This window comes from Trichomycterus rosablanca, chromosome 27 (genome assembly GCF_030014385.1).
Source record: "Trichomycterus rosablanca isolate fTriRos1 chromosome 27, fTriRos1.hap1, whole genome shotgun sequence".
NCBI lineage: Eukaryota > Metazoa > Chordata > Actinopteri > Siluriformes > Trichomycteridae > Trichomycterus > Trichomycterus rosablanca.
In genome coordinates this window covers 6,147,178-6,169,116 of record NC_086014.1, presented here as the reverse complement: position 1 = coordinate 6,169,116, position 21,939 = coordinate 6,147,178, and the positions used below count along the sequence as shown (strand labels likewise).

At 42.7% G+C, this 21,939-nt stretch overlaps 2 protein-coding genes across 3 annotated transcripts in view; both read left to right on the top strand.

The window, feature by feature from the left end:
- Positions 1-1,031: 1,031 nt before the first annotated feature.
- mstna (myostatin a) lies at positions 1,032-6,581 on the top strand. Its single transcript, XM_062989836.1, has 3 exons — positions 1,032-1,564; positions 4,559-4,929; positions 5,896-6,581. Exons 1-3 carry the CDS (start codon positions 1,162-1,164, stop codon positions 6,274-6,276), a joined length of 1,155 nt encoding a protein of 384 aa, XP_062845906.1. The 5' UTR covers positions 1,032-1,161; the 3' UTR covers positions 6,277-6,581.
- Positions 6,582-12,455: 5,874 nt separating this feature from the next.
- The window catches only part of stat1a (signal transducer and activator of transcription 1a), a 34,374-nt gene continuing 24,890 nt past the window's right edge, over positions 12,456-21,939 (top strand). For both annotated transcript variants that reach the window (XR_010007789.1, XM_062989831.1), the window contains exons 1-3: positions 12,456-12,583; positions 20,624-20,768; positions 21,783-21,933. Coding sequence is in view for 1 of the 2 variants with exons in the window: in XM_062989831.1 (XP_062845901.1) it covers positions 20,641-20,768; positions 21,783-21,933 (279 nt within the window). In the remaining variant the exon portion in view is untranslated. The remainder of the gene's footprint in view (positions 12,584-20,623; positions 20,769-21,782; positions 21,934-21,939) is intronic.

Here is a 21,939-nt window from a genome sequence, read left to right as displayed (position 1 = left end):
TGAGCAAGTTTGACAAAAGCCAAATTGTGATGGCTAGACGACTGGGTCAGAGCATCTCCAAAACTGCAGCTCCTGTGGGGTGTTCCTGGTCTGCAGTGGTCAGTATCTATCAAGAGTTGTCCATGGAAGGAACAGTGGTAAACCGGCGACAAGGTCATGGGTGGCCAAGGCTCATTGACTTACGTGGGGAGTTAAGGCCAACAACGGGCACGTGAGCATCGGAACTGGACCACGGAGCAATAGAAGAAGGTGGCCTGGTCTTATGAATCACGTTTTCTTTCACATCACGTGGCTGTAATGCCGGGTGCGTGTGCATCGCTTACCTGGGGAACACATGGTACCAGGATGCACTATGGGAAGAAAGCAAGCCGGCGGAGGCAGTGTGATGCTTTGGGCAACATTCTGCTGGGAAACCTTGGGTCTTGCATCCATGTGGATGTTACTTTGACACGTACCGCCTGTCCAAGCATTGTTGCAGAACATGTACCCTTTCATGGAAACGGTATTCTTTGCACCCTGCAACAAACCAAAAATGGTTCAGGAATGGTTTGAGGAGCACAACAACAAGTATGAGGTGTTGACTTCCAGTCGAGCATCTGTGGAATGTGCTGGGCAAACAAGTCCCAGAGATCGAGTAGGCTCAAAGTAGATTCAATTTGATCACAGAGGGCATAATGTTGGCAGATGGTAAAGTTGGTGCCATACTCAACATAATTCCTGGGGTCCTGGGTTTAATCCCTGCTTTTAGTCACTGTCTGTGAGGAGTTTGGTCTCCAAATATATCACTTTCTCCCACCAGTGATTAATGGCAGCTTTATATTGCCCCAAGATTAGAGTGAGTAAATGGATAAAAATGCCCTGTGACGAATTTCCACTGGTTTTAGTGCCCCCCAAATATGCGTGTTCGTGCAGACAGGGCAGCTTGTTTTTAAGGAATAAAAACGCACATGCAAATAATAAGTGATGTGTTAAGTACCTTCCGTCCTCCGGGATTATGCTGCATGTCATATAACCAATCAACAGTGCTGATGATCGCGGGGGGTCCTGATATAAAACGCGCTCTCCGCTTAACGCATTCGCTCAGATGCGTCTCTGTGCGCGGCGTCGCCAAAAGATCAAACCCCTGTTAAGGTGTTCGGGAAGGCGCACCGGACACCCATCATGCTGTTGCTCATTCTCCTAACGAGCTTGCTGGGTTTACCAGGACCGGAGGGTCAGAGCATAAGTCCGAGCCCGAACCCGAGCGCACCTCTGCACGCCCCGGTAACCGAGCCGGTACTGGTATCGATGTCAGTCAGTGAGGAGAGCGCGGTGCAATGCTCCGCAGCCTGCGAGTCTCGAGAACAGAGCAAACTGCTGCGCCTGCACTCCATCCGCTCTCAGATCCTCAGCGCGCTCCGCTTGCAGCACGCGCCCAACCTCACGCGGGATGACGCGCGACAGCTCGTGCCCAAAGCGCCGCCGCTGCTCGCGCTGCTCAGCCGCTACGAGACGGGAGAGTACGAGCAGCAGGAGGAACACGAGGAGCCCATCACCGAGACCATCATCACCATGGCGACCGAACGTAGGCGAACCTTTCTACGTATTTAATACGAATGCATTTTTAACTCTTTGTTTAACGTATTTAAACGTATATTTTATACAGAACTTTTAGGAGCTGCTAACTGTTCGCGTCACAAACACATTGTGTACTACATAGTGCACTAAATAGTGTGAAAGATAAAAGATTTATGTAGGTAGGGTCTTAGTTAACAGATTTAGGTTCCCTACATAGTGCACTAAATTGTATATCAGATAACGGATTTATGTTCCCTACATAGTGCACTAGATAGTATTTTAGATATGAATTTATGTTCCCTACATAGTGCACTAGAAAGTATTTTAGATATGAATTTATGTTCCCTACGTAGTGCACTAGATAGTGAATTAGACAATTGGTTTATGTTCCCTACACAGTGCACTAGATTGTATATCAGATCACGGATTTATGTTCCCTACGTAGTGCACTAGATAGTGTATTAGACAATTGGTTTATGTTCCCTACACAGTGCACTAGATTGTATATCAGATCATGGATTTATGTTCCCTACATAGTGCACTAGATAGTGTATTAGATAACGCATTCATGTTCACTACATAGTGCACTAGAAAGTATAACTAGATGATGATTTATGTTCCCTACATAGTGCACTAGATTGTATATCAGATAACGGATTTATGTTCCCTACATAGTGCACTAAATTGTATATCAGATCACGGATTTATGTTCCCTACATAGTGCACTAGATAGTATTTTAGATATGAATTTATGTTCCCTACATAGTGCACTAGATAGTGTATTAGATAACGCATTCATGTTCACTACATAGTGCACTAGAAAGTATAACTAGATGATGATTTATGTTCCCTACATAGTGCACTAGATTGTATATCAGATAACGGATTTATGTTCCCTACATAGTGCACTAGATTGTATATCAGATAACGGATTTATGTTCCCTACATAGTGCACTAAATTGTATATCAGATCACGGATTTATGTTCCCTACATAGTGCACTAGATAGTACTGTATTTTAGATATGAATTTATGTTCCCTACATAGTGCACCAGATAGTATTTTAGATATCGATTTATGTTCCCTACGTAGTGCACTAGATAGTGAATTAGACAATTGGTTTATGTTCCCTACACAGTGCACTAGATTGTATATCAGATCACGGATTTATGTTCCCTACATAGTGCACTAGATAGTGTATTAGATAACGCATTCATGTTCACTACATAGTGCACTAGAAAGTATAACTAGATGATGATTTGTGTTCCTTACATAGTGCACTAGAAAGTGTATTACATAATTAATTATGTTTCCTACACAGTGCACTAGATTGTATATCAGATAACGGATTTATGTTCCCTACATAGTGCACTAGACAGTATATTAGACAATTAATTTATGTTCCCTACACAGTGCGCTAGATTGTATATCAGATAACGGAGTTAATACGCGATCGGGAAAAAAGTCTGTGTCGCCTGCGTGCGCGTTTGTGTCGCTCTTGGCCGCTCGTTCTAGATTCCGGGAGATTTTATCTGACATGCGGGCATCAGGGAGCCGCTATGTACGTATATGCGGGAGACTCCTGGAACTTCCGGGAGACTTGGGATGTCTGCAATTTTGTTTTGCTCATGTATCTTTAGCTTCATATGATGGATCTATACACTGACATCTTGTAAAAAAAATGCTCTCTTTAAGCGTGGGTTTCCTCCGGGAGCTCCGGTTTCCTCCCACAGTCCAAACACATGCACTCAGGTTAATTGGAGACACTGAATTGCCCTATAGGTGAATGGGTGTGTGTGTGTCTGTATGCCCTGTGATGGACTGGTGCCCTGTCCAGGTGTTACTGTGTGCCTTGCTCCCATTGAAAAACTGGGATAGGCTGCAACACCCACGCGACCCTAATTGTATAAGCAGTTAAGAAAGTGAGTGAGTGAGTGTCCTCTTTGAGACTGCAAGCTGCTAAGGCCCTGGAACAGCAAAGCCCTTGCTAGCCGTAATGCCTCCTCCATTATGCTTTGCAGCTGGAGTAAAGTTCGTAGTGAACATCGTGCTGTGCTGTTCTGCCTAAAGGTTTAGCAACTGTTCTCAGAAGTGTTGTGAGAATAAATAGGAGGGTTGCATTAGGAACGGAACGGCATCAAATATGTGGACGATTGATCCGTGGCGTCCGCTAACGGGAGCAGCCAATAGAAATTATTCATTCAGTATAGATGTGTAGGTTGCAAACTAAGAGCCCAAATTACACTGATCAGCCATAACATTAAAACCACCTCCTTGTTTCTACACACACTGTCCATTTTATTAGCTCCACTTACCATATAGGAGCACTTTGTAGTTCTACAACGACTGACTGTAGTCCATCTGTTTCTCTGCATGCTTTGTTAGCCACCTCTCACACTGTTCTTCAATGGTCAGGACTCTCCCAGGACCACCACAGAGCAGGTATTATTTAGGTGGTGGATCATTCTCAGCACTGCAGTGACACTGACATGGTGGTGGTGTGTTAGTGTGTGTTGTGCTGGTATGAGTGGATCAGACACAGCAGCACTGATGGTGTTTTTAAACACCTCACTGTCACTGCTGGACTGAGAATAGTCCACCAACCAAAAACATCCAGCCAACAGCGCCCCATGGGCAGCGTCCTGTGACCACTGATGAAGGTTTAGAAAATGACCAACTCAAACAGCAGCAATAGATGAGCGATCGTCTCTGACTTTACATCTACAAGGTGGACCAACTAGGTAGGAGTGTCTAATAGAGTGGACAGTGAGTGGACACGGTATTTACAAACTCCAGCAGCGCTGCTGTGTCTGATCCAGTCACACCACCACCATGTCAGTGTCACTGCAGTGCTGAGTCAGTAATTGTAGAACTACGAAGTGCTCCTATATGGTAAGTGAAGCTGATAAAATGGACAGTGTAGAAACAAGCAGGTGGTTTTAATGTTATGGCTAATCAGTGTATATGAAGTGTCCAAATAAATGTGTTTTTTCTCTCTTCAGCACAGAGTGAAACTGAAGCTGACAATGTGCCACGATGCTGCGTATTTTCTCTGAGTCCAAGGATCCTTCCTGACAACATCGTAAAGGCTCAACTCTGGATAAACCTGCGCCTGGACAAGGGAGCAACGAGTGTTTACATGCAGATTTCACGTTTACGGCCTCCCTATAGCAGCAACCCAAGACCCAAAATCCTGTCTCTAAAGATCGAAGTCGATACCCAGACCAACCCCTGGCAAAACATCGACATGAAACACCTGCTGCAGTCGTGGCTTAAGCAGCCCGAGAGCAACTTTGGCATTGAGATCAAGGCCTTTGACACCGAGGGAAGAGATCTGGCTGTGACCTCTGCTGAATCAGGGGAGGAGGGGCTTGTAAGTTATCTTAATATCTTACAGATGATTCACTAATGTTATATACACTGATCAGCCATAACATTAAAACCACCTCCTTGTTTCTACACGCACTTTGTAGTTCTACAATTACTGACTGTAGTCCATCTAATTCTCTACATACATTTTTAGCCTGCTTTCACCCTGTTCTTCAATGGTCAGGACCCCCATAAGACCGCCACAGAGCAGGTATTATTTAGGTGGTGGATCATTCTCAGCACTACAGTGACACTGGCATGGTGGTGGTGTGTTAGTGTGTGTTGTGCTGGTATGAGTGGATCAGACACAGCCGTGTCCACTCCTACCTAGTTGGTCCGCCTTGTAGATGTAAAGTCAGAGACGATCGCTCATCTATTGCTGCTGTTTGAGTCGGTCATCTTCTAGACCTTCATCAGTGGTCACAGGACGCTGCCCACGGGGCGCTGTTGGCTGGATATATATTTGGTTGGTGAACTATTCTCAGTCCAGCAGGGACAGTGAGGTGTTTACAAACTCCAGCAGCGCTGCTGTGTCTGATCCACTCATACCAGCACAACACACACTAACACACCACCGCTATCAGTGTCACTTCAGTGCTGAGAATGATCCACCATCTAAATAATACCTGCTCTGTAGAGTAAAACGAGGTTAAAAAAAGCATGCAGAGAAACAGATGGACTACAGTCAGTAATTGTAGAACTACAAAGTGCTTGTATATGGTAAGTGGAGCTGATAAAATGGACAGTGAGTGTCACATACATTTAACAGTGGTTTCTGGCTGAGATTTCTCTGAAGTCCCTGAATCTTTTCATAATATTATGTACAGTGGACAGTAAAAGACATTTGCTTTAACTAACATCTGCTTTAATACCTGATGCTGATTGTAGGAATTTATGTTCTCCTAGATGTTACCCACTTATAGATTTTAAATATAGTGCTAATATAGTCATTCTTGTTTTATCTATACAGCAACCATTTCTAGAAGTAAAAATCATGGAGGTTCCAAAACGCTCCAGAAGAGAAACTGGTCTAGACTGTAACGAGCGCTCGTCAGAGTCCCGCTGCTGCCGCTACCCCCTCACCGTGGACTTTGAGGACTTCGGTTGGGACTGGATCATCGCGCCCAAGCGATACAAGGCTAACTACTGCTCAGGTGAATGTGAACAGGTGCACCTACAGAAGTTCCCGCATACGCATCTGGTGAACAAGGCAAACCCGCGTGGTACGGCTGGACCCTGCTGCACACCCACCAAGATGTCTCCCATCAACATGCTCTACTTCAACCACAGAGAGCAGATCATTTATGGGAAAATCCCTTCTATGGTGGTGGACCTCTGTGGGTGCTCTTGAGTTTTTCCGTTTCAGTTTCTGCTACAACACTCCACACAATAACCTTACAATAATACTTACATTAGGACCAGTTTATCACTCATGCTTCACAACAAATGCAGTTTAGATCAATGTCAGCGCTAGTATGTTATCCAATAATCTCATTCCTGCATTAACTATACAGTAATACAATGGTAGGCAAGACTCATTGTGTGTGGATTATGGAAAGTATAATTACTGTAACTAGAAATACTGCCGTAACATTCAACACCAGGTTGATGAAGGTGTGGCGTTAATGTCTTCAATAAAATTCCTGATGAAGATAACTGTTGACTAAAGTTTTTTTTTGTACTTTCAATAGTGATTATATATAAAATAAAATAAAAATGCAGTGTTCCTTATATTTACTTTGACTGTTATTTGATCGCAGACACAATGAACCTGAGATATTTCACGTTTTGTCTGCTCAACGTCATTTCATTTGTTAATATACCTTCATTCCTGCATTTCAGGCCACCAACACATTCCAAAAAAAGTTGGCACAGGGGCAATTTAGTGCTAGTAATGAGGTAAAAAAACTAAATAATGATGTGATTCCAAACAGGTGATTGTAATCATGGATTGATACAAAAGCAGCATCCAGGAAAGGCTGAATCTTTGATGAGTAAAGATGATCAGAGGATCTCCAGTTTGTCACCAATGTGTGAGAAAATGATTTAAATGTTTAAAAACAATGTACCTCAAAGAAAGATTAGAAGGGATTTGTATATTTCTCCCTCTACAGTGCATAATATCATTAAACCATTCAAGGAATCGGGAGGGATTTCAGTGCGTAAAGGCAGAGGGCGCAAGCTTAAGCTGAACGCCTGTGATCTTTGATCCCTCAGACGGCGCTGCAACAAGAGTCGCCACTCAACAATAGCTGATATAACCACATGGGTGAGGGATTACTTTGGCAAACCTTTGTCAAGCGCTACAATACAGAGTTACTGCACAAATACCACTTAAAACCTTACTGTGCAAAAAAGACGCCTTGTGTTAACCATGGCCAGAAGCGGCGTCGACTTCTCTGGGCTCGGATGCATCCAGGATGGACCATCACACAGTGGAAATTGGTATTGTGGTCAGATGAATCAGAAAAAAATTTACACCGTGTGCTCCGGACCAAAGACGAAAAGGACCATCCAGACTGTTATCAGTAACAAGTCCAAAAGCCAGGGTCTGTCATGGTATGGGGGTGTGTCAGTGCCCTCGGCAAAGGTCATTTACACTTCTGTGATGGCAGCATTAATGCAGAAAAGTACATTGAGATCTTAGAGCAACATGTGCTGCTTTCAAGACGTCATCTGAATGTTTATTAATAAATGAAATGAAGTTGAGCAGATAAAACATGAAATATCTCAGATTCATTTTGTCTGCAATGAAATAAAAGTCAAAGTAAATGTAAGAAACTCTTTTTTTTATTTATTATTATTTGCATTTCCCATGCTGTCCCAACTTTTTCTGATTTGAATAGTAAAAATTCTCACAAATTAAAATAAAAGCCTTTAGCCGCCTTTCGGGTTTTAATTCCCATGGTTTCGAAATGGAATGACCAACAAGTTTATGATCAGGTGTCCAAATGTGTTTAAGAACCACCACAAAGGCCTTTAAAAGAGGACTTTAAAGGCTCTATTCACTAGTTGTTGATGTAACCATAGTGAAGTGTCCGATGGCCTAAAAGCTCCCTGTCCTTCTGTAACCCAGACTAGAATATCCCTGCTGAACCTGCCTCAGGCATGTGGAGCCGATTATGCCTCTTTAGATAAATAAACAAATGTGAAGTTTGTATCGATCCTGATGGGGCGTATAAACAGCGGTTCCTTGCTCGCGGCTTGACAACAGCAAACAGATGTTCTCGCTCTTTACTTTGGTAAAGAAGTACTGTATGCAAAACAGAGGACGTTTAAAAGAGGACAGCATCCTCAGTGTTAAATAATGCTAGATTATGTGGATCTATAGCAACCCCCCCCCCCCCCCCCCCCCCACACACACACACACACAATCTTGGTTTAAAAGTGAACTTTCCACATGCCAAGCATTTCGTTGGAGGTGATGTATTAAATTTTTCCCAACATGTCATTGTTCTAAGTGGAACATTAAATATCCTAAAGTAAATGTAACTTTAAGTGGGTAAAGTTAGTGCACGATACTGCTTAAATACATATTACTCATATTTGAGCTGCTTTCGATGCTGATCTCCACTGCTGGTTGAGAAGAGCGAGACTGACACACGCCCCCTCCGACAAGTGTGCAGTATCCGACTGCATGTTTTCACCCGCACGAGACGAGTTCGTATACGGATCAGCTCTGTGTATGCATTATTCCTCGACCCTGTGAGGCACCACCAATCAGCCAGCAGAGGTCGTAGTAGCATCAGTTATGAGGTCCCTATCCGGCTTTCACCCTGTATGAATATCGTTGTTCATGGAGCCGCCCAGCCCAGCCGGATGGCAGAGCTGAGTTTCGAACCTACGAGTTCGAAATGTCAGCTCTGGTGTGCTAGCGGGTTTTTAATAATAATAATAATAATAATAATAATAATAATAATACCACAACATGGCCGCTCAGGTGGCGCAGCAGTAAAAACACGCTGAAACCAGAGCTGGGATCTCGAATACATCGTATCGAATCTCAGCTCTGCCTGCCGGCTAAGGCTGAGCGGCCACATGAACAACGATTGGCCTGTTGTTCAGATATGGGCGGGACTAAGCCGGATGAGGTCTCTCTCCCATGACTGGTGCAATTACGACCTCTGGTGGCTGATTGATGGCGCCTGCACAGAGATGAGAAATTGAGTGCTCTCAGGGTGTGTCTCTCCGTACACAACGCTGAGCTGCACTGCATTGCACTCGTCAAAGTGTAGGTGATAAGATGCATACGGCTGCATATGCTGCCCACGTGTCGCAGGGGGCGTAGGTTAGCTTCGTTCTCCTCAATCAGAGCAGGGATCGGCATTGGTGGAGAGGAAGCATGATGCAATCGGGCAACTGGACGCGCTAAAAAGGGAGAAAAAGGGAGAAAATGAATGAATTAATTTATTATGTAATTTATTATAGTGTGATCGTTAATAAAGTGACCAATTAACAGCTAATAAAGTAATAGGGTGCCCCATGTCTGAAGAAAATACATTGCAAACAACAGCTCAATGCATGACACTAAAACCTAAACGTAGCATGTCTTATAATAAATGAAGGGTGGATTTTAGTTAGCATAGTTTAGCATTCAGTAATTCTGGTGATTTATTACAACTAAAATGAATAAGCAATAGAGTTTTAAAACAAGAATCTGACCCAGCATGTACTCAGTGGCCTGGCTGCTTATGTTTGTTATGAAACCTTCCTGTGGTATTTGGCCTGATTTCAGAGTAGTGCTCTCTGACCGCATGCTAAGCTAAACCAAAAGAGAAAACAGCTATTGCTCTTAAGAAGTAGGAAATATACAGTAAATAATCAGGTTTTTTTTCTCTAATAGAATATCACACATAGGAGAACTTCTTTATTTGGGAGAAAGCATTGAATCCATGCAAAATAAAATCTCATTAAACCAGATGGATAATAAAATAACAAAACAACTTTGTGACTGTGTCCACAGAATACACAGATCCCTTTCTGACTTTAAATCAATGTGTTATAGACATCTACGTACAGTACGTCTACATATGCAAATTGATGTTTGGAAATAACAAAGTGACCTAGCAGCTGCACTCACCTACCTACCTACTCACCAAAATGTACTTAGTGACTACTTCATTTACATGCTCATTTCTCAAATTGATTGTAGCGTTCTACTGTATTTGCAGTCCACCAAAAATCACATTAATCAAATCCTCAGCTAGTGTGGGGTGGCACAAGTGGTAAGAGAATGTCAATAGGGACATTGACAATAATTAGAGTGGGTAAAATATGAGGAAAATGCAAAATAAAAATAAATAAATAAAAATAAAATAAAATAAAAAAGCATCACATTCTTATTATGTGGTGCTTAAAGATTGAGTTCTTTTTTGTCTCAAACACACAATCGCCAATAATTACAACGTGTACTGTGGTCAGATGAATCAGCATTCCACGTCTTTTTTGGAAAAAATGGACGCTGTGTGCTCCGATCAGCAACAAGTCCAAAAGCCAGGGTCTGTCATGGTATGGGGCTGTGTCAGTGCCCTTGGCAAAGGTCATTTACACTTCTGTGATGGCAGCATTAATGCAGAAAAGTACTTTGAGATCTTAGAGTAACATGTGCTGCCTTCAAGACGTCATCTTTTCCAGGGACGTCCATGCCTTTTTCAACAAGACAATGCAAAACCACATGCTGCACACATTACAAAGGCACGGCTGGGCAAGAAGAGGGTACGGGTACTGGACTGGCCTGCCTGCAGTCCTGACCTGTCCCCAATAGAGAATGTGAGGAGAATTTTTAAACGAAAAATGCGACAACGACGACCCCGTACTGTTGTACATCTTAAGACGTGTTTGCAGGAAGAATGAGACAAAATAAAAACCGAAACACTAAATCACTTGGTCTCCTCGGTGCCAAAACGTCCTTTAAGTGTGGTGAAAAAAATTGCGACATTACAAAGTGGTAAATGCTTTACCGTACCAACTTTTTTTGGAATGTGTTGCAGGCCTGAAATGCAGGAATGGATGTTTATTAATAAATGAAATGAAGTTGAGCAGATAAAACATGAAATATCTCAGGTTCAGACATCGGAGCACCTTCAGTAACAGACTCATCCAGCTCTGCTGTAAGAAGGAACGATACAGGAAATCGTTTGTACCAACAGCGATCTCACTGTATAACTCATGCCCACTGTGCAGGGACATCATTGCTCACTGAGTTAATACCAGGACTATTAGGACAGACTCATGAAGCATGGTCTGTCACTCTGTTTATGTCATTGCACATCTCTGGACATTTAATGCCAAGACACTTTTGTAATTTTTCTATTATATTACATATTGCATATATATAGGGTGACCATACGTCCTCTTTTTCCCGGACATGTCCTCTTTTTGAGACCTAAAAAATGCGTCCGGCCAGGATTTTTAAATCACCAAAAATGTCCGGGATTCGGCATTTCTAGTCTGCACTACCAGTGTCTGCACTCGCTATTCTGTGTTCATGTTTTTGCATTGATTTGCATTGGTTTGTTTTAAGGTCGTTTTAGGAGTGCATCTGTTTTGTTAAAATGAGTCTGATTTTCACGTGCACGTACTAACACAGAGGCTCTCGTCAACACCTTGATGGCGCTGCATTCTGTGGAAATTGCTCAGCAAGCAATAGAAGACACACCTTACTGCTGGGTTTCTACTGACGGGAGCAAGTAAATTAAAGTGAATTGAATTAAATTAAAGTTAAAAACACTCATAATACGTCAGGTCATATGATTGTGCAATACATTAAAGAAACAAAAAAATAAAGGGATTTTTATTTATAGGTGACTACTGTTTTTAATTTGTTGTTATAACTGTTTAGGGCTTAATGCTGAATGTGAAGGAATGAGATTATCTGACCATAAAGGCCCTTGTTAAAGAGCAGCTGTACATTTATTAAAGTTTAGTAACACAGCTGTATGGTTATTGACTCATTTGTCAACTATTTAAACCTCTAACATGCTGAAAATGTAAATCTAACACATACACATTGCCATGGTGTCACCAACGACATAAAATTATCACCCTACTTTACCGTCCCAACTTTTTTTGGAATGTGTTGCAGGCCTGAAATGCAGGAACGGATGTTTATTAATAAATGAATTAAAGTTGAGCAGATAAAACATGAAATATCAAAAAGTCAAAGTAAATTTTCCATGCCGTCCCAACTTTTTCTGATTTGGGGTTGTATTATTAATTCTTAATAATAAGAAATGTTAGAAACTGTACATATTGTGAAATGTTTGAATCAGTTATTAACATTTTAAACAGATTAAAACTCAGGCCTGTATTTATCAGCAGCACCAGGAAAACACACGAGTTTCAGTTTCCTATAAATCACGTGACTCTGTGGGGCTTTTCCTCTGAGATTCAGGCCGTCATACAAATCTCATTCTTATTGGCTGATAAATGCAGTAGGCGGACCTGTTAAACTCAACAGCGCGTTCTGATTGGCTAATCCGACGTAGACTGTTTATTATGCTTTTTTATCCGAGGTTTCTCAATAGAAGAGGAAGTGCGAAAGTCCTGAACGTTAAATGTCAAAACAGCTATTAAAGGTGTTAAATTTACACAAGAACACAGCGAGTTTATATTAGCAGAAGGACAATTAAAAACTCATCTTTAAAACATCATCCTGGGTAAGTAAAATGCGCAAGCGTGTTAGCTTAGCATAGTTCTTGGTTATTTATAGATATGTCTGACACACAGGACACGGTGCTCCACATGCTATTCACCTTAAAGTATTATTAATTAATTAATTTAAGCTATAAACATAATGTGTATGTAGGAATTTTAGTGTGACATTTATCAACATGTTATAAACCAGTCGTAACGCGTCATTCACACTCAGGGAGTATTTATTTTATTTATTAGGATTTTTATGTCATGTTTTGACGTCATCAGTTCACAAGTTTAACGTCAAACACAGTCATGGACAATTTAGTATCTCGAATTCATCTCACTTGCACGTCTTTGGACTGTGGGAGGAAACCCACACAGACATGGGGAGAACATGGGATATATATGGATATACATATACACACCGATCAGCCATAACATTAAAACCACCTCCTTGTTTCTACACTGCTCCACTTACCACATAGAAGCACTTTGTAGTTCTACAATTACTGACTGTAGTCAGTCTGTTTCTCTGCATGCTTTGTTAGCCCCCTTCCATGCTGTTCTTCAATGGTCAGGATCCCCACAGGACCACTACAGAGCAGGTATTATTTAGGTGGTGGATCATTCTCAGCACTGCAGTGACACTGACTGTCCACTCACTGTCCACTCTATTAGACCCTCCTACCTAGTTGGTCCACCTTGTAGATGTAAAGTCCAGCAGTGATAGCGAGGTGTTTAAATACTTCAGCAGCGCTGCTGTGTCTGATCCACTCGTACCAGCACAACACACACTAACACACCACCACCATGTCGGTGTCACTGCAGTGCTGAGAATGATCCACCACTCAAGTAATACCTGCTTTGTAGAGGTCCTGACCATTAAAGAACAGCATGAAAGGGGGCTAACAAAGCATGCAGAGAAACAGACTGACTACAGTCAGTAATTGTAGAACTACAAAGTGCTTCTATATGATAAGTGGAGCTGATAAAATGGACAGTGAGTGTAGAAACAAGGAGGTGGTTTTAATGTTATGGCTGATCAGTGTACATGCATTAATTGCCCTCTATGTTATGATGGTAGAGCCTGTGCACTTCTAGTCAGCTAGAATCTACAGTAATTGCCCCCTTAGCAACTAAATCAACCAGTTATGCAAGTTTAATTTTACCAGCCACACTCTGGCATGAAAGAGTCATCCAGGAATTTACAGAAGGATGAGATGTACATCTAAACAACTGTAGGCCCAATCTGCATCAATAAAGGTCAATGGACACTATTTCACACTAAGAAAGACAATGGGCAAAAATGACATGCATAGAAGAGCTGCAAGGTGCAAATTAATTCTGACCAATAAGAACACAAAACTAATCTTACATTTGCCAAAAATAACATCTAGATGACGTCCAAAACTTGTAGGATAATTTTCTGTGGACCGATGAGTCAAAGGTGGAACTATTTGAAAGACACACCTGGCATAAAGCTAACACTGCAATCTAGGGATGTAACGATACACTCATACCCACGATGCGATACGATACTGGGTTCACTATACGATTTTTTCTTGATTTTTTTAAACAAAATGAAATTGAAGACAAATTACGTAAAATACTGTATTTGTGCTAAATATGAATGCCATTTTATTTCTGAGGTAGGTACAAACTATGCCAAATAATGCTTTAATTTTAAAACAAATCCAACATTATATAAATAAATGAATAATACAAATAAAGATACAAATAATAAATAATAAATAATAATACAAATAAATCCCCTACCTGGCAACTTTGTGAAGTGCCGTCAACCAGGTGAGGTGAATAGTGCCAGTGCCCTCTGCTGTTTTATATATATATATATTTATATATATACAGGGGTTGGACAAAATAACTGAAACACCTGGTTTTAGACCACAATAATTTATTAGTATGGTGTAGGGCCTCCTTTTGCGGCCAATACAGCGTCAATTCATCTTGGAAATGACATATACAAGTCCTGCACAGTGGTCAGAGGGATTTTAAGCCATTCTTCTTGCAGGATAGTGGCCAGGTCACTACGTGATGCTGGTGGAGGAAAACGTTTCCTGACTCGCTTCTCCAAAACACCCCAAAGTGGCTCAATAATATTTAGATCTGGTGACTGTGCAGGCCATGGGAGATGTTCAACTTCACTTTCATGTTCATCAAACCAATCTTTCACCAGTCTTGCTGTGTGTATTGGTGCATTGTCATCCTGATACACGGCACCGCCATTGGATGCACATGGTCCTCCAGAATGGTTCGGTAGTCCTTGGCAGTGACGCGCCCATCTAGCACAAGTATTGGGCCAAGGGAATGCCATGATATGGCAGCCCAAACCATCACTGATCCACCCCCATGCTTCACTCTGGGCATGCAACAGTCTGGGTGGTACGCTCCTTTGGGGCTTCTCCACACCGTAACTCTCCCGGATGTGGGGAAAACAGTAAAGGTGGACTCATCAGAGAACAATACATGTTTCACATTGTCCACAGCCCAAGATTTGCGCTCCTTGCACCATTGAAACTGACGTTTGGCATTGGCACGAGTGACCAAAGGTTTGGCTATAGCAGCCCGGCCGTGTATTGACCCTGTGGAGCTCCCGACGGACAGTTCTGGTGGAAACAGGAGAGTCGAGGTGCACATTTAATTCTGCCGTGATTTGGGCAGCCGTGGTTTTATGTTTTTTGGATACAATCCGGGTTAGCACCCGAACATCCCTTTCAGACAGCTTCATCTTGCGTCCACAGTTAATCCTGTTGGATGTGGTTTGTCCTTCTTGGTGGTATGCTGACATTACCCTGGATACCGTGGCTCTCGATACATCACAAAGACTCGCTGTCTTGGTCACAGATGCGCCAGCAAGACGTGCACCAACAATTTGTCCTCTTTTGAACTCTGGTATGTCACCCATAATGTTGTGTGCATTGCAATATTTTGAGCAAAACTGTGCTCTTACCCTGCTAATTGAACCTTCACACTCTGCTCTTACTGGTGCAATGTGCAATTAATGAAGATTGGCCACCAGACTGGTCCAATTTAGCCATGAAACCTCCCACACTAAAATGACAGGTGTTTCAGTTATTTTGTCCAACCCCTGTATATATATATTAGGGCTGTCAAACGATTAAATTTTTTAATCGCGATTAATCTCAGAATTTCATATAGTTAATCGCGATTAATCGCATTTTTTAAAAAAAAGAAGAAAACAAGGATTTTTAAGTGAAATGTTACAATTAAAATGGTGAACACATTTTATGCTAAATGTACTGATGTTAAAAACTGCTGGGACAAGAGAAAACTGTAATTCACTCACATACTAGGCAGTAATACTATCCAGCAGAGACCCGTGACTTCGTATAAATGTCAGATTGTAGGTTAGAATTTCTCCAAATATTGTAGATCAGCGGTGCTTTAGGTGGGATAAGGCGTAGTTATTGTAACAGACTTTTCTGTGGTTGTATCGTGACATTTGATGGACGTTTCTACACGAAGTGAGTGTGTTTTGACCCTTTGGGGCTTCCATAGTTCATGGACTAGCATGCTTGGCTAACGCGATAACTCCAGCTGTCCGGTACGGTAACAGAATAAGTTAATAAAAGTGTTCTGCTCCCGACAACTTGTGAATATAGCGTGTATTTATTTCTTTATTAAGCGAGTGCATCACTACACGCTCGGTTACATTATGTTAACAAACCGCAAATGAAAAACGCTGGCAAGTCTCAACATGAACTACGGATGACTCGCAGGGCCAAATAGAATTTGCGTTAACGGCACTATTTTTTTTAATCGCGTTAAATTGAGATTGCGTTAATGCGTTATTATCGCGTTAACTTCGACAGCCCTAATATATATATATATATATACAGTGTATCACAAAAGTGAGTACACCCTTCACATTTCTGCAAATATTTTATTATATCTTTTCATGGGACAACACTATAGAACTAAAACTTGGATATAACTTAGAGTAGTCAGTGTACAACTTGTATAGCAGTGTAGATTTACTGTCTTCTGAAAATAACTCAACACACAGCCATTAATGTCTAAATGGCTGGCAACATAAGTGAGTACACCCCACAGTGAACATGTCCAAATTGTGCCCAAAGTGTCAATATTTTGTGTGACCACCATTATTATCCAGCACTGCCTTAACCCTCCTGGGCATGGAATTCACCAGAGCTGCACAGGTTGCTACTGGAATCCTCTTCCACTCCTCCATGATGACATCACGGAGCTGGTGGATGTTAGACACCTTGAACTCCTCCACCTTCCACTTGAGGATGCGCCACAGGTGCTCAATTGGGTTTAGTCCATCACCTTTACCTTCAGCTTCCTCAGCAAGGCAGTTGTCATCTTGGAGGTTGTGTTTGGGGTCGTTATCCTGTTGGAAAACTGCCATGAGGCCCAGTTTTCGAAGGGAGGGGATCATGCTCTGTTTCAGAATGTCACAGTACATGTTGGAATTCATGTTTCCCTCAATGAACTGCAGCTCCCCAGTGCCAGCAACACTCATGCAGCCCAAGACCATGATGCTACCACCACCATGCTTGACTGTAGGCAAGATACAGTTGTCTTGGTACTTCTCACCAGGGCGCCGCCACACATGCTGGACACCATCTGAGCCAAACAAGTTTATCTTGGTCTCGTCAGACCACAGGGCATTCCAGTAATCCATGTTCTTGGACTGCTTGTCTTCAGCAAACTGTTTGCGGGCTTTCTTGTGCGTCAGCTTCCTTCTTGGATGACGACCATGCAGACCGAGTTGATGCAGTGTGCGGCGTATGGTCTGAGCACTGACAGGCTGACCTCCCACGTCTTCAACCTCTGCAGCAATGCTGGCAGCACTCATGTGTCTAGTTTTTAAAGCCAACCTCTGGATATGACGCCGAACACGTGGACTCAACTTCTTTGGTCGACCCTGGCGAAGCCTGTTCCGAGTGGAACCTGTCCTGGAAAACCGCTGTATGACCTTGGCCACCATGCTGTAGCTCAGTTTCAGGGTGTTAGCAATCTTCTTATAGCCCAGGCCATCTTTGTGGAGAGCAACAATTCTATTTCTCACATCCTCAGAGAGTTCTTTGCCATGAGGTGCCATGTTGAATATCCAGTGGCCAGTATGAGAGAATTGTACCCAAAACACCAAATTTAACAGCCCTGCTCCCCATTTACACCTGGGACCTTGACACATGACACCAGGGAGGGACAACGACACATTTGGGCACAATTTGGACATGTTCACTGTGGGGTGTACTCACTTATGTTGCCAGCTATTTAGACATTAATGGCTGTGTGTTGAGTTATTTTCAGAAGACAGTAAATCTACACTGCTATACAAGCTGTACACTGACTACTCTAAATTATATCCAAGTTTCATGTCTATAGTGTTGTCCCATGAAAAGATATAATGAAATATTTGCAGAAATGTGAGGGGTGTACTCACTTTTGTGATACACTGTATATATATATATATATATATATATATATATATATACAGTGTATCACAAAAGTGAGTACACCCCTCACATTTCTGCAGATATTTAAGTATATCTTTTCATGGGACAACACTGACAAAATGACACTTTGACACAATGAAAAGTAGTCTGTGTGCAGCTTATATAACAGTGTAAATTTATTCTTCCCTCAAAATAACTCAATATACAGCCATTAATGTCTAAACCACCGGCAACAAAAGTGAGTACACCCCTAAGAGACTACACCCCTAAATGTCCAAATTGAGCACTGCTTGTCATTTTCCCTCCAAAATGTCATGTGACTCGCTAGTGTTACTAGGTCTCAGGTGTGCATAGGGAGCAGGTGTGTTCAATTTAGTAGTACAGCTCTCACACTCTCTCATACTGGTCACTGAAAGTTCCAACATGGCACCTCATGGCAAAGAACTCTCTGAGGATCTTAAAAGACGAATTGTTGCACTACATGAAGATGGCCAAGGCTACAAGAAGATTGCCAACACCCTGAAACTGAGCTGCAGCACAGTGGCCAAGATCATCCAGCGTTTTAAAAGAGCAGGGTCCACTCAGAACAGACCTCGCGTTGGTCGTCCAAAGAAGCTGAGTGCACGTGCTCAGCGTCACATCCAACTGCTGTCTTTGAAAGATAGGCGCAGGAGTGCTGTCAGCATTGCTGCAGAGATTGAAAAGGTGGGGGGTCAGCCTGTCAGTGCTCAGACCATACGCCGCACACTACATCAAATTGGTCTGCATGGCTGTCACCCCAGAAGGAAGCCTCTTCTAAAGTCTTTACACAAGAAAGCCCGCAAACAGTTTGCTGAAGACATGTCAACAAAGGACATGGATTACTGGAACCATGTCCTATGGTCTGATGAGAACAAGATTAATTTGTTTGGTTCAGATGGTCTCAAGCATGTGTGGCGGCAATCAGGTGAGGAGTACAAAGATAAGTGTGTCATGCCTACAGTCAAGCATGCCATGGTCTGGGGCTGCATGAGTGCAGCAGGTGTTGGGGAGTTACATTTCATTGAGGGACACATGAACTCCAATATGTACTGTGAAATACTGAAGCAGAGCATGATCCCCTCCCTCCGGAAACTGGGTCGCAGGGCAGTGTTCCAGCATGATAATGACCCCAAACACACCTCTAAGACGACCACTGCTTTATTGAAGAGGCTGAGGGTAAAGGTGATGGACTGGCCAAGCATGTCTCCAGACCTAAACCCAATAGAACATCTTTGGGGCATCCTCAAGCGGAAGGTGGAGGAGCGCAAAGTCTCGAATATCCGCCAGCTCCGTGATGTCGTCATGGAGGAGTGGAAAAGCATTCCAGTGGCAACCTGTGAAGCTCTGGTAAACTCCATGCCCAGGAGAGTTAAGGCAGTTCTGGGAAATAATGGTGGCCACACAAAATATTGACACTTCAGGAACTTTCACTAAGGGGTGTACTCACTTTTGTTGCCGGTGGGTTAGACATTAATGGCTGTATATTGAGTTATTTTGAGGGAAGAATAAATTTACACTGTTATATAAGCTGCACACAGACTACTTTTCATTGTGTCAAAGTGTCATTTTGTCAGTGTTGTCCCATGAAAAGATATACTTAAATATCTGCAGAAATGTGAGGGGTGTACTCACTTTTGTGATACACTGTATATATATATATATATTTATATATATATATTTGATTTTATTTTTTTATTTTATTTTTTTCTTTACGCATTTTCTCCCCTTTTTCTCCCTTTTAGCGCGTCCAATTGCCCGTTTGCGTCATGCTTCCTCTTTACCAATGCCGATCCCTGCTCTGATTGAGGAGAACGAAGCTAACCCACGCCCCCTTCGACACGTGGGCAGCATGCCGTATGCATCTTGTCACCTACACTTTGACGAGTTGTGTATGGAGAGACACACCCTAAGAGCACTCTTTCTCATCTCTGTGCAGGCGCCATCAGTCAGCCAGCAGAGGTCGTAATCGTACCAGTCATGAGAGAGAGTCCTCATCCGGCTTAGTCCCGCCCATCTGAACAACAGGCCAATCGTTGTTCATGTGGCTGCTCAGCCTTAGCCGGCAGGCAGAATACGATGTATTCGAGATCCCAGCTCTGGTTTCAGCGTGTGTTTTTACCGCTGCACCACCTGAGCGGCCCGTGGTGCCCTCTGCTGAATAACCGATTCGAATCTTGGCACGTGCACCGATTTTTAACTGTCTTGTGGTGCATCGTTACATCCCTACTGCAATCCATCAAGAACATCATACTAATGGTCAAACATGGTGGTGGTGGTGGTAGTGTGATGGTCAGGGCTGCTTTGCTTCTGCAGAACTTAGACAACTTATAATAATTAATAGAACCGTGAATTCTGCTCTCTTATCAAAAAATCCTAAAGGAGAACGTCCGCCCGTCACTTCACGATCTAAAGTGCAGTTGGGTAATGCAGCAAGACAGTGATCCAAACCACACAAGCAATTGCACCTCTGAAAGGCTCTAAAGAAACAAAATTGAAGTTCTGGAGTGGCTGAGCCAACAAATATTCTTTCACAGTCCTGTATAATAAGTAACCAGTTTTCCTTCTTTACAGTCTACTGACAATCAGAGATGAGCCAGTGGCTTGCACTCCAACAGCTAGATGCAAAGTTTTTGGAACAGGTGGACCAGCTGTACGATGACACCTTTCCTATGGCTATTCGGCAGTACCTCAGCAACTGGATTGAGAGCCATGACTGGTAAGGATCAGAATCTGCTTCTTGGTATATAACCATTTTTACAATTAAGATAATTAAAGGTGTGTCATAAGTATTCACACAATGCTTGTCTACACTATATAGCAAAAATGTTAAATAACAAATAAATACAGTATTTGAGGTCCTCTGTAGAGGATGTTAGCTTATTTCCCAGGGTTATGAAACAACTGCTGGTACATACACCGATCAGCCATTGTTTCTACACACACTGTCCATTTTATCAGCACCACTGCATGCTTTGTTAGCCCCCTTCCATGCTGTTCTTCAATGGTCAGGACCCCCACAGGACCACTACAGAGCAGGTATTATTTAGGTGGTGGATCATTCTCAGCACTGCAGTGACACTGACATGGTGGTGGTGTGTTAGTGTGTGTTGTGCTGATATGAGTGGATCAGACACCTCAGTGTCACTGCTGGCCAGAGAATAGTCCACCAACCAAATATATCCAGCCAACAGCGCCCCGTGGGCAGCGTCCTGTGACCACTGATGAAGGTCTAGAAGATGACCGACTCAAACAGCAGCAATAGATGAGCGATCGTCTCTGACTTTACATCTACAAGGTGGACCAACTAGGTAGGAGTGTCTAATAGAGCGGACAGTGAGTGGACACGGTATTTAAAAACTCCAGCAGCGCTGCTGTGTCTGATCCACTCATACCAGCACAACACACACTAACACACCACCACCATGTCAGTGTCAGTGCAGTGCTGAGAATGATCCACCACCCAAATAATACCTGCTCTGTGGTGGTCCTCTGGGGATCCTGACCATTGAAGAACAGAGTAAAAGGAGGTTAAAAAAGTATATAGAGAAATAGATTTACTACAGTCAGTAATTGTAGAACGACAAAGTGCTTCTATATGGTAAGTGGAGCTGATAAAATGGACAGTGAGTGTAGAAACAAGGAGGTGGTCATAATGTCATGCCTGATCAGTGTATTTGGGAAGGGGTGCAGCCAATGAGAAAATAAAACCTCAAACCCTTTTTGTTGACAGGGACCACGTTGCTAATGTGGAAAACGAGTCTTTGGCGACAGTGCGTTTTCATGACCTTTTGACCCAGCTGGATCACCAGCACAGCCGCTTCGCAATGGAGAAAGACTTTCTGAACCAGCACAACATCCGCAAGATCAAGCGCAACCTGCAGGTTTGC